A 13,941-nucleotide genomic window follows, 5' to 3' on the forward strand; every position below is an offset into this window, starting at 1 on the left:
GTCTTGGTAATGATTTTACAAAGACTTTCTGATGGCCTGGCACAGATGTTCAGTATCTGCTTGCTGAGTGAATGAATGTTCAGTTGTAACATATTTCATGATAAATAATTGAAGAAATTATCATAAGGTAATGATTATCATCTTAAACATGACATCAGCTGGAAAATACATGCAAAAGTGTGAACAAATGGTATCATTTCCGTGATTTTAAAACAAGGGCTCAGGACCACTGTGCTCATGACCCACTAGCAGCCACTTCTGACTCACTTACAACAATTGACCTGTATGTAGTTCATGCATCTTTTGATGTTCTCATTGCTTCACTTTCAAAGTGATGTGAATACTTTTTTTAATTTTTTTTTAAAGGGGGAATAGGTATAGAGATATATACTTGCTTAGAAAAGGGTTGACACCTGAATTGCTCCTTTTTTACTCTGGGGAAAAAAAAATTAAACAGTAGAAAGTCCTGATACAAAACTCGATACATGAATGAATTTACCATTCAGCTTGAGGAAAAATGGCTTCCAAAGTAGCCTATTTGGCCGATCTTTTTCAAACCTAGACACCTAACCAAAAACAGTGAAAATTTTTGTTGAAATAAAATATCACTACGATGGAAACAAAAGTTAAGAATTGGATGGAAACAGTAGGTCATGAATCCCATCAGTCTTTTGAGATTCTTAGATGTAGTGATTAAAACTTTGGTGATTGATTTAGTGATTAAGGTTTTAGCAATTTAAGAAAACTATGATTTTGAAAATAATCTCTGTACACCAAAATTGTTGTATAAACATTTCCTTAGTCAAATAGAGTGGCCAGTGAATCAGGGGCCCTCTCTCCTCACCATATGACACAAGAGACTTCATCTCAGAGCAAGACACAATTATGAAACATCCACCAAGAGCACCCCAAAATATTGTCACGCTATGGCATTCTGAGTATCTCGCCTCAAATTCAAAAAAGTTATTGCAAATACTGTGACATTTTAATAAAGAATATTGCCTGAATGCTGAACTTATTAAACAATGTTTTTTTTGAACTCATCCAATTTTCCAAAGTTGGTAAGTTTAGCAAAGTAACATCTCACCTGTAAGTCAGTGAGATCAATAGTCATTTTTTTCTTATGATTATTTAAAACATTATATTTAAATTAAAGACAATATGGGCTTTGGATAATATTCTTATCTTCATGGTACCTGCATTAAAATACACACTTAATAGGGAAGAATCCAGAATTTTGTTAAGTATTTAAGGGAAGATAGGAGACTGAAAAGATGCTCCTTCTTGAGCCACGCACTCAGGCTTCTTCTTATTTTTTTCTTTTTTTGTCTTCTTTTTTTTGGGGGGCCCCACCCATGGCATATGGAGGTTCCCAGGCTAGGGGTCAAATTGGAGCTATAGCTGCCAGCCTACGCCACAGCCACAGCAATGCCAGATCCGAGTCTCGTCTGCAACCTACACCACAGCTCACGGCAACACCGGATCCTTAACCCACTGAGCGAGGCCAAGGATCGAACCTGTGTCCTCATGGATGCTAGTCAGATTCATTTCTGCTGTGCCATGATGGGAACTCCACTCAGGCTTCTTACATGAATTTTCACTCCTGTGTAGTTCAGGCCTCTGTATGGAAGAATTTGAAAAGTTCTAAGATTCATGGTTTCTATCTGTCTGGTGCAAAAATTAAACTTCCCCTTTACTGGATCCTCATAGCAGGCCCCTGGCAGGAAAAAGACTGCAAAGTAGGCTGGAATTATTCAATAGAATTAACATAGTGATTTAGCTGTGAATTAACGTAGACTTAACATAGTGACTGTTTACAAAAAATTTGCAGAGTGTAGAATGAAGAGAACCCAGTAGAGGTAGTGAGGGCACAAAGGATATGCGGTCCCAGGACACTGTTAACCACCCCTAGGCCTGAAGGTGTTACTGGATCCTCCAAGCAGAGCTGTGGAAGGGTCATGGTAGGAAACAGCCTCCACAGACTGCAGCCCTGAAGCAGTAAAGACCCACCTTGACCTCTCTCTCCTCCTGTTCGGCTTGCTCCTGCTGGGGTTCCCATTGGCCACGGCCATGCAGAACCCAGAGAGCAACGGAGCCTAGGTGATAAGGCCCTTAGAAATTAGATCTCAGCATCTAAGGCAGAGAAAAATCAGGCCCTCTCCTTGGGGAGAGGCTGCATTCATTCAGAGCTTTCCTTGCAATTGCAGGACCCACCTCTATCTTGGTTGAGTAAAACAGGATGTTGCAAGACTTCAGGGTGCCCTGACAACTGAGGTGAAGATGTAGCCAGGCTTCAGAAAGAGGGGACCTGGAAGCCCGTAAAACCTAGAACGTGCTCCCCTTGCATTATTCTTTCATCTGAATATTGGTTTAATGATTCTTCCTTGGGAACTAGGACTATCTTTCTCTGCTGCTCGGTTCACCAGCGGGACAAAGCTACTCAATAACACAAGTTTATAGGTTACAGTTCCAACTCTCCCTTCACTGTGTCCCAATCCTAAATCCCAGGAAAAGTCGCTCTGGTTGGAACAGCTTGGTTGAAGTACCTGTTCCTGGTCCCTGTAGCCAGAGGAATAGGAATACAAAACAGAAGCATTGTTGCTGAGAGGCCCCCGCACCCCTGTATGAGAGCGAGCCTGGAAGAATGTTGTCCATGCATTCCCCATAACAAACTTCCTAAACTTTGCTTTTGAGCCAGTGCCAAAAGGATTTGGATTGGGTATGACTTAGGAATATTTATTATTATTATTATTATTATTATTATTTGCTCTAGTTACTTGTAATCACATGACAGGGGCTTAGAAAAAAGAATCACGTCTGCATCATTTTAAGTGGCTTAAAATTAAACATGTTTAAGGACAAGTATATGTATTTTTCATATGAATATTACACACACACACACACACACACTCATACACACATACTCATTTTTTCCTTAAAGAATAGCAATGTTTAATGTAAGGTTAATCACAGAGAGCATAATGATAGAAGCTAGTATTTGTTACAGGTTCTTTATGTGATTTATTGTATTTAATTGTCACAGTGACACTATCAAGTGAGTACTACTATTATATTTTACATGTAAAGAAACTTAATCATGTAGAAGTTTAATAGAGAATTCTTATTCCTCTTATCCTTAAGAAAAATGGAGAGTAGATGAAAAATCATGAGTCACCTGGTTTGGTAGCCTTTGTCCATTCCCATAATACAGGACTGGACTCACACTTTAATATCAGTTATAGTTCATGGAAATCCCCTGAATGTCTGTGTTATGCCCCCTTTAGGTATATCAAGATCGGAGATAAAGAATGTGAATTTAACCACAACTTTCGTCTTATCCTTCACACAAAACTGGCAAATCCTCACTATAAGCCAGAATTGCAAGCTCAGACCACCCTCCTCAATTTCACAGTCACACAAGATGGTCTGGAAGCCCAGCTGCTGGCAGAGGTTGTAAGCATTGAAAGGCCAGATTTGGAGAAACTTAAGGTAAAAATTATGAAATCACCCCCCAACACGTATTCACTTCCTTCTTTGCACACATTAGTGTGCCAGACACAAGGACTAGAAGATGGCATGAGGATGTATGTGAACAGTTAAGCCACAATTCAAGGGTACTTCTGACAAAGAAAGTAATTAGGCTTGTGCCACAGATAGGGCTAGTTGTAAGTCTTGTTTGTCACAAGTGACTAGGACCAAGAGGCAAAACAGTCATGGGAAGTAGGGCTAGAGAATCAGGTACCTGCCCTGGAGGGTTGGAAGGAAGAGAGTGATCTCTTTCTCTCTGCCCAGGGCAGGGAGGAGTCTCCCCTGGGCTTCCTCTCCCTAAAAGATTCCCAAATACTTGCACCCCCAGGAGTTTTTAAGTCTCAAGTTCCACCTCCAGAAATTGGCCACTTTCTACCTCAATGTTCCTGATAAGCTATGATTGTCTATACTCACCCATCTCTACAGTGGGTAGCAGGTGCCCTCTGACCTCAGTTCTCTGATGGATGGATACAAGAAGGATTGTTGATTAGCTTTTTTTCCTGGTGTGAGGATGGAAATAATGACTTCTCTCTCTTTAGATGTGAAACAGAAACCGGAAGTTTCTTTCTCTAGGTTCAAGATGTTCAGTGATTATGATATAGGGTCGTGCTCTGGACCCTGGAGTGTAACCAGCTCTTAACATGCCTTCTGAATTTTTTTAAAGAATTTTTAAAAATCATGATTAGAACAGTTTTCATGCTGTGTGTTTTATTGTATATGATTCCATGAAATTGATGATTGAGGAAACTCTGCTTAAAAACATGAACTGAACCACTCTTTCTCACACTTTGCTTGGTTTGTGTTAGTTGGTTTTGACAAAACACCAAAATGATTGTAAGATAGAGCTGAAGTATCTGGAGGACGATCTCCTTCTGCGTCTCTCTGCGGCAGAGGGGAGCTTTCTAGACGACACCAAACTGGTGGAGAGACTGGAGACGGCCAAGGCCACCGCAGCCGAGATAGAGCACAAGGTAGGAGGAGGCAGAGGCTGCCTGGTGGGTTTTAATGCTCTATTTGAACGAAGTGCTCAGAGTGAAAGTGGAAAGTGGAATCAAACTTGGCCATTTCTCTAAGAGGACCGACTCTCTAGAGTTTGGGTCTTTTCATCACCTGCCCTTAAAATCGTGGACTGTGTGGGCTTCTGAATGGAGATAGAAGTGGTTGAATTTGTGCTTCTCCCAATTCAGCAAAGATCCAATCATTCAAATTCGACTGTCAGGCTATTATTTTTTTTTCCTGAGTGAATGAATTTGAAGAAAACTGGGCCCTGCTGGGTTCTACAGTCTAAAATCTAAAAAGGCTTAGCGTCCAGCTCTGAAAAACTGGCATCCTGCAGTCACACCGCAGGCTTCCTGGTCTGTTGTACATTTTAGAGAAATACTTAGCACTAGAGTTTTGTTTACAGGTCTTCGGTGCTGGGAGACTGAGCTAGGCATGGTCTCCTGCTGTGCTCAAATGCATTATTCCCCCTGGGAAAATGACATTTCCTAAAAGCCAGAAAAAAATTTTTTCATTTAGCAGACTTCCTGCTGAATGTCCAACTTGTATTCCGGTATGCCTTATGCATGCACTTGGACTTTCACAAGTGGCTGCTAACCCTTACAATTCTGATGTTTCAGAATGAGAGGAACCCGTATTTGCTGTCTGGAATAGCCTCATTACTAGGTAATCTATTAATTACCCAGCCAAGGCTGCGTCACCACACATCCAATATATTTGTCGTCATTTAAACAAGGAAATGGAATCCCAAATTACTCTCTCCTTTTAAGTAAATGAATTCTAGGTGGCTCCTAAGATGGTAAAGATTAGAGCAATTAAGTAAATTAGGTCTTAGCTTTGAAGTTAACTTCTAATTGTCTCTTAAAATATCTCTTCTTATGTTCCTAATATATTGCCATGTAGGGACTTCCCTCTCTGTGCTGTATTTTCTTTGTTTCATTTTACACACAAGTATGATGAATCAGATCTATTAAAAAAAAAAAAAAAAGGCTGGATAAATACTGTATATTACAAAGCTCCAGGACCAGGAGTAGTCGTAGGTAGAAGAAATTTGTGTCTGGAATAAAAATGAATTTGTCAGTTGATGATGGTTGAGGGGTGTGTGTGTGTGTGTGTGTGTGTGTGTGTGTGTGTGTGTGTGTGTGTGTGTGTGTGTATTTAATTACCTCAGTGAATGTACCCAGAGACTAATACAAAGATAAACTAAATTGAAATATGTGAGCATATGGACGATTCGGTGCAAAGTCAGAACTAGACAGTCATGAGAGTTTCACATAAAGGCTGTTGAGTAAGCATGGCTATTGGATGTTTTATTGACCTTGGCTACTTCTGTATGCCTTGTTGACTAATAAAGTTATTGGCATTGAATTGACCCAGAAGACTTTTAAGAGCTATCCCTGGGAGGTGATAGAGCTGGATTATTAACCCCTGAAAGAGACAGGGGAGGCAGCAAGGTGACATCACTCAGAATAAATTCTGTACATGAAAAACAACCAGGTTTGTTTAATATGTAACCATAACACCGCTAGAGGTAGGTCCACTCCCATTTAAAACTCAGTTTATACAAAAATTATTTAAAATGTGAATTTTATGGCATTAGAAAAACTCAAGCACAGAGATGCCGTACTTGTTATCTCTTTTTTAGTACTACTGATTTCTCATTTGAGATATGTCTCTTCCATCACATAGAGAATATGAAAGTAAGTTACTCGTGTTATTTGATTCCACCATAGGTGATCGAAGCTAGAGAAAATGAAAGAAAAATCAACGAGGCCCGAGAACGTTACAGACCCGTGGCAGCAAGAGCATCTCTTCTTTATTTTGTTATTAACGACCTCAGAAAAATCAATCCCATCTATCAATTCTCTTTGAAGGTAATGATGAATAGGCCAAGAAAAAATTTAAACTTCAGGAGTTGAACTTTTTGCTGAAAGTTTAGAATTTATTTTTAAGCAATTAGTGTATCCAGCAAGTGGTCATGAAAATCTAGCTAGGAAAAGAAAAAAAAAACCCTCACTTTATGAGTAGTTTTTATATATAATTTTCAACAAAGCTTTGAGATAAACCATGTAACATCAAAATACACAATCTTGTTTTTAAACAGAGCCTTAAGCCATTTGCTATGTAAAGGAATTATCTTTGAGGCTCCTATCCTTTCTTTGTGAAAGTGGAGGTGTCTTATAAAAAGATCTCCCATTTTATTTTGGTATGGAGGGAGAAAAATTGAGACTAACTATTGATTAAGCCACTGTCACATGCATATACCTTCACACTTGGGTTCATTCTTATGCCTGAAACATTTCGAGGAAGTATATTATTTTATCCCTAGTTTAAAAAAAACTAGCATTTTCACATTTTAAACAAATTACCAAAGAATTCACATTTCATAACCGTAAGAGTCAGGATTTGAACCCATGACTGACTCCGAAGCTTATGCTCTTTACTTTGTACCCTTCTTCCTCTGGGCAGTATTCATTCATTCTGCCATTCAGCTTTTTTCTTTTTTTTTTTTTAAGTCATAATTTAATTTAGTCCTTTTTTTCTTTCTTTCTTTTTTTTTTCCCTTTTTTTTTCTTTTTTTTTCTTTTTAGCTGCCTCCTGCCATATGGAATTCCTGGGCCAGGAGTCAGATCCAAACCAGAGTTGCAACCTATGCCACAGCTGCAGCAATGCCAGATCCCTTAACCCACTGTGCTGGGCCTGGGATTGAACCAGTGTCCCGGTGCTACAGAGATGCTGCCCATCCTGTTGTGTCACAGTGGGAACTCCCTGTCAATCAGTTTTTAAACAAAGAGCTGCTGAAATCAATCACAGGGCCAGATGCTGTATTAGTTAGTGTACAGTTTTGCAAAACACACATACGAGTGCAGATATATAGATGTGTGTGTGTGTGTGTGTGTGTGTGAGAGAGAGAGAGAGAAAGAGAAAGTGACAAGTACAATGAGAGAAAACAATAGGGATGGAAGGGCTGTTCTACTGGGGGCTCAGGGAGGATCACTCAGAAGAAGTGAGGTTATACCTAATTCCTGAGGTTACATGGGAATTAGCCATGTAGAATATTTGGAGAAAACCAGGACATGTGAGACATGAAAGAATTTTCAAGATTCCAGGTAATGAGCAAATCTGATAGTGATTGGAGGGTAATGAGTGAGGAAAAAGATGGCAAATGTGAGTCCTGAGTGGTGGGAGAGTCTAGATCAATGCCATCTCCCAGGCCGTGCGGGGAGCTTGGATTACAGTGTGTGGCAGCAAGAAGCCATTGAGAGTCTCTAGGCAAATGACTGACACGTATGATGGCAGAAGACTCAGAACTGAACAGACCTATAATATGCTTTGAAACTAGAATAATCAGCTCTTGGAGATGGAGTGAATATGAGCAGTTATAAAGAAGAAGAGTCAAGAATAGCTATTAGGTTTCTAGTAATATGGAACAAGTGCAGAAACTCGGAGAAGCACAGTGGAATTGGATTTTAGAACAGGCACAGTATAGAAAGAGAATGGGGACCATCCAAATACCAAACTAGACTAAGGTATTAGAAGAAAAGAGAACTCTGGAGCAACCCCTGCCATGAACGTTATTAAAACCTACTAAAGAAGAGATTGGCTCATTGAATCCAGCCACATGTAAAAAGCACAAGCTGTTATTCCCAGTGGAATTTATGCCAGAAATGCAAGTTGGTTAAACATTTAAAAAGCATACAATATAATTCTTTATGCTCGTAGCATATAAAAGAGAAAAACAAAAATAATTTCAAAGGATGCAAAGAACTTGACAAATTTCAACACCTCAGTAAAAAGGAAAAAAAAAAAAAAACCTGAGTAAACTGCAAATAGATGCTAACTTCTCTATGTGATGAAGGGCATCTATAAAAATTTGCATCTAACATTATACCTAATATTGAAAATTTGAATGCTTTCCCTAAGATCAAGAGCAAAACAAGGATGTCATCCCGTAAATCTCCTATTCAACACTGCAGTGGAGGTTATAGCTAGTGCAATAAAAGGCACAGAGATTTATAAACAAGAAACTTTGTATTTTTCACAGATGACCCGGCCATGTATGTAGAAGTAAGCTACAAAAACCTACAAGAACTAAGAAATGAGTTTTTTAGCACAGTCACAGGATATAAAGTCAATATGCAAAATTCACTGTATTTTGATATATGAGGAACAAACAATTAGAAAATAAAAGTAATAACTCAATTCTTTTTATAATAGCCTCCAAAATCTTAAAACTCTTAGGGATAATTTTAATAAAACATACAAAATCTGCATACTAAAAGCTGCAAAACACTGTGAAGAATATTAAAGAAGGTCTAAACTAAATGAGAGAGAGCATGTTTATGGCTGGGAATACTCAATATTATTAAGATATCAGTTCTCTTCAAATTACTATATGGATTTAATTCAGTCTCAGTTAAAAATCCCAGAAGGTTGGGTTTTTTTGACACTGGGGTGGGGGGATAGAAATTGGCAAACTGATTCTAAAATTCTAGAAATGCAAAGCCTTTAAAACAACTAAATAATTTTGAAAAAGAACAATTTGGACAATATAAAGTGCACGATTTCTATACTTATTATAATAATTGACCTAAAGAAAAGATACATTGACCAGTAGAACAGAATAGAGAGTCCAGAAGTAGACCCACAAAAGTACGGTCAACTATTTTTGCTATTTATTTATTTATTTTTGCTTTTTAGGGCCACATCTGTGTCATATGAAAGTTCCCAGGTTAAGAGTAGAATCGGATCTACAGCGGCCAGCCGACGCCAGAGCCACAGCAATGCAGGATCAAAGCTGAGTCTGCAACCTACACCACAGCTCACAGCAATACCAGATCCTTAACCCACAAGCAAAGCAAGGGATTGAACCCACATCCTCATGGATCCTGTTGGGTCATTAACTACTGAGCCATGAAGGGAATTCCATGGTCAACTAATTTTTGGCACCTAGGCAATTCAATGAGGAGGGGATCATTTTTATAACAAATAATGCTGGGACAACTAGATATCCACATGGTATAAAATGAACCTTGGCCACTACCTCACTATACAAAATAACTCAAAATGATTATGCTAAGCTACAAAATTTCTAGGAAAATACTGCATGAAAATACTTAGGCTTTGGGTTAGGCAAAGAGTTATTCTTAGGATACAAGGAAGAAAAAGTGGATAAATTGAACTTAAATTAAAAAATGTATTGTCTTCAAAAGACATTAAGAAAATGAAAAGGCAAGCCACAGACTAGTAAAAGTTATTTCTACTACATATATGTAACAAGGAACTAGTATCAGAATATATAAAGAGCTTGCATAACTTAGCAGCAAGAGAAACAACCCAATTAAAATATAGGTGAAATATTTGGACATGTCATATACTAAGACATATGCATTGATCATAAGCATGTTTTTAAAATGCTCAACAGGAATTCCTGCTGTATCTCAGCGGGTTAAGAACCTGACTGGTGTCCATGCAGATGCAGGTTTGATACCTGGCCTCACTCAGTGGGTTAAAGATCTGCTGTTGCCCTTAGCTGTGGTGTAGGTCGCAGAAGTGGCTTGGATCTGGCTTTGCAATGGCTGTGGTGTAGGCTGGCAGCTGCAGTTCCAATTCAAACCCTAGCCTGGGAATTTCCATATGCCACGTGTGCAGCCCTAAAAAGATGAAAAAATAATAAAAATAATTTTTTAAAAATGCTCCACAGTCATCAGAGAAATGTAAAGTAAAAGCCAAATGAGTTATTACTCTATCCCTAGTAGAATGGCTAAAATTTACAAGACTATCAATGACAAGTGTTAGCACAGATAGGGTATCGCAACTTTCTCACATTGCTGGTGTGAATGCAAAGTAGTAAAACCATTCCGAAAGACAATCTGGCAGGTTCTTTTAAAGTTTTACGTTCACTTACAAAATGTTCCTATATTTCTACTCTAGGTATTGACCCAAGAGAAATGAAAACACGTGTCCACTCAAAAAACTTGTTTATATATGTTCATAGATACTTTTTATTATAATAGCCAGAAAAAAATAGCTATTTTATTCAAAATAGCCTTTGGAAACACCTTACAGGATTAAGAAGTAAATGGACATACAAATTTGATGTATCCTTACAGTGGGATATTACCCACAGTATAAAGGTAGCAGCTACTGATACATATGTGAGTGATAGATCACAAAACATCATGCTGAGAAGCAGCAGCCAGGCACTAGCAGGTGTGTTCTCTATGATCCGAAAATGAATCTGCTCTGCCAGAAACAGTTCATCCGTGTGCAGGGGTAGGGATGCTGGTGGAAATGGACTGCAAAGAGGCACACGAGGACTTTTGGAGTGACATACACAGAAAGGTTCTACATACTGATGGCAGTGATTGTTACTGAAGCATATATACTTGTCAGAACTCGAACTGTATACTTAATGGGTATATTAAGTGTAAATTTAAAACTGATTTTTAAGTGTAAATATCAAATGAGGACTTTTTTAATATGTTCTTACCAATTTTACTCCATCATTGTAGGGTTTTACTTTCATTCAGATATGTGTGATTCAAGGCAAATCAATCCGTGGTCTCTGGTTCCCGTCAAAAAATTCATATTTTATGTTGTTTCTATTTATAGACATATATTTGGATATATTTAATTTTATATATATATATATGCAGCTCCATTATTGCCATGACATGCAGTGGTGTAAAAAAAAACAAATATTGAGTTACTTTAAAAGGAATGAGATAATCAAAAGGGATAAAAGTACATGGGTGGAATAACAACAACAAAACAACCTGTTGAAAAATGGGCAGAGGTCTTGACTACACATCTCTCCAAAGAAAACATACAAATGACCAATGAGCATTTGAAATGATGTTCAAGGAGTTCCCGTCGTGGCGCAGTGGAAATGAATCCATCTAGGAACCATGAGGTTGGGGGTTCGATCCTTGGCCTTGCTCAGTGAGTTAAAGGGATCTGGTGTTGCTGTGAGCTGTGGTGTAGGCCGGCAGCCATAGCTCTGATTTGACCCCTAGCTTGGGAACCTCCATATGCTGCAGGTGCGGCCCTAAAAAGCAAAAAAAAAAAAAAAAGATGCTAAACATCACTAATCCGTAGGAAAATGCAAATCATAATTACAGTGAGATACCATTTCATACCTGTAAGGATAGCTACAATATTTTGTAATGGAAAATAACAAATGTTGGCAATGATGTGGAGAAAACTGGAATACTTGTGCACTGTTGGTAAGAATGTAAAACAGTGCAGCTACTTTGGAAAACAATATGACAGCTTTTATAAAAGCTGCCATATGATTCAGCAATTCTGTTTCTGGACATATACCCCAAAGAATTGAAGAATGGTCTCAAAGAGATATTTGTACACCCATGCTCATAGCCGCATTATTCACAACAGCCAAAAGGTGGAAGGAAGCAACCCAGATGTCCATCCGTGGATGGTGGATAAACAAAATGTGGCGTGTACACACAATTAAATATTATTTATCCTTAAAAAGGAAGGAAATTCTGACACATGCTACAACATAGATGAACCCCAAGAATATTATACCAAGCGCAGCAAGCCTTTCCCAATTAGACAAATACTATAATTCTACCCTATGGGGTATCTAGAGTAGTCAAACTCAAGGAAACAGCATACAAGAGTGATTCCCAAGGGCAGGTGGGGAGAGGGAATAGTTATTAGGAAATCAATGTTTAAATGGGTTGTCCTTTAACAGTTTTTTCAGAAGGAAACATTTTGGAAATTGGTTGTACATCACTGTGAATATACTCAGTATTACTGAACAGTACACTTAAAATTATTAAGATGGTAAATATTACATTTTGTGTACTTTACCACAATTGCGTGTGTGTAGTTAAAGTACATGGGTAGAAGGAGAGGGGACAATGCAGTTCAATTGATGAGGGAGGAAATGTGGGTAGATTTTATTTTAGTGTAAAAATAATAGTAATGGCAGCAAACTTGAACCCTTACCATGTGCCAGGGGCTATTCTAAGAACTCACAGAATCCTCGTAAAAACCCATCCTTTTCTTCCTCCGCACAGATAAACTGTAGCCCAGCGTGCCTGGTACTAGCTAGATATCCAGCCACCAGTTTTCACCTTGTATTGGTCATTTGAACTCCCCAGGCTTTCAACCTTCTGTTCCAAAGAGCCATCGAGCAGGCTGACAAGGTGGAGGACGCCCAGGGGCGCATCTCAGCCCTGACAGAGAGCATCACCCACGCCGTCTTCCTCTCCACCAGCCAGGCACTGTTTGAGAAGGACAAACTCACCTTCTTGTCCCAGATGGCTTTTCAGGTAAGGCAATCAGTCACTCAGAGGCTTCCCCAGAACCAAAATCATGTTGTCTCTGTTTATTTTGAACTGTACTTCTGCTGAAGGGAAGTGCAGCCACCCTTTTCGGAAGCCCTTGGTGATGTGAAGAGGGTTCAGGTTCCCAGAGGGAGGTGGCGACTTGACAACTTCCTAGAAGGTCAGGGTGCATTGGTTTGGGGGGGTTGCATTTAAGCAACCACATCAGCTGTCAGCCTGAAAAACAGATCCACGCGGTATTGTCCTCGCCTTCCCAGGTCCTGTACAGACCTCTCAGGTACTATCAGGAAGTTTTTTGGAGAGAATCTCAAAGTTAGTGTTTGACATCTGAGTGGTTGTAGGAGGTAGAGCCCCTTTAAAAACCAGTGAATGGGAGTTCCGGTCATGGCTCAGTGGTTAACGAATCTGACTAGGAACCATGAGGTTTCGGGTTTGATCCCTGGCCTTGCTCAGTGGGTTGAGGATCCGGCATTGCTGTGGGCTATGTATGGTGTAGTCTGAGATGCGGCTTGGATCCTGCTGTTGCTGTGTCTCTGGCATAGGCTGGTGACTACAGCTCCGATTGAACCCCTAGCCTGGGAACCTCCATATGCTACAGGTGCAGCCCTAAAAAAGGCAAAAAAAAGAGGAAAAAAAGACCAAAAAAAAAAAAAACAGTGAACTAGTTAAAAAAGCACCACGTTTCACATACCCCCCCCTCCCCCTTAGTGAGACTTACTACCCTTTTACTCTTTTTGGTGCAGACTTCTGCTTTGTGTGTGTGTGTGTGTGTGTGTGTGTGTGTGTGAGGTGTAGATCACATACGCAGCTCAGATCTGGCGTGTCTGTAGCGTAGGCTGTGGTGTAGGCTGGCAGCTGCACCTCCACCTCCATTCAACTCCTAGCCCAGGAATTTTCATATGCCACAGGTGCAGCCCAAAAAATATTTTTAAAAAACCCTGCAATTAATAATGACAAACTATCACTTCTTTTTCAGTGGTTTTAGTCCTAATAGATTTCTTTGAGTTCAAAAAGAATATACGGATATAATCATTTTATAATGTAGGTGATAAACAGGAGTAATGCATTACAAAATGAAATTTTCATTTTTAATTTT

At 39.2% G+C, this 13,941-nt stretch overlaps 1 protein-coding gene across 3 annotated transcripts in view; it reads left to right on the forward strand.

Moving 5' to 3' along the window:
- Nucleotides 1–13,941, forward strand: part of DNAH11 (dynein axonemal heavy chain 11) — a 344,143-nt gene that overhangs the window by 286,587 nt on the left and 43,615 nt on the right. For all 3 annotated transcript variants that reach the window (XM_047753939.1, XM_047753940.1, XM_047753941.1), the window contains 4 exons: nucleotides 3,285–3,489; nucleotides 4,335–4,499; nucleotides 6,261–6,401; nucleotides 12,660–12,830. In XM_047753939.1, the coding sequence (XP_047609895.1) occupies nucleotides 3,285–3,489; nucleotides 4,335–4,499; nucleotides 6,261–6,401; nucleotides 12,660–12,830 (682 nt within the window). The remainder of the gene's footprint in view (nucleotides 1–3,284; nucleotides 3,490–4,334; nucleotides 4,500–6,260; nucleotides 6,402–12,659; nucleotides 12,831–13,941) is intronic.

The sequence above is a fragment of the Phacochoerus africanus genome, chromosome 11, assembly GCF_016906955.1.
Source record: "Phacochoerus africanus isolate WHEZ1 chromosome 11, ROS_Pafr_v1, whole genome shotgun sequence".
NCBI classification, from domain to species: Eukaryota; Metazoa; Chordata; class Mammalia; order Artiodactyla; family Suidae; genus Phacochoerus; species Phacochoerus africanus.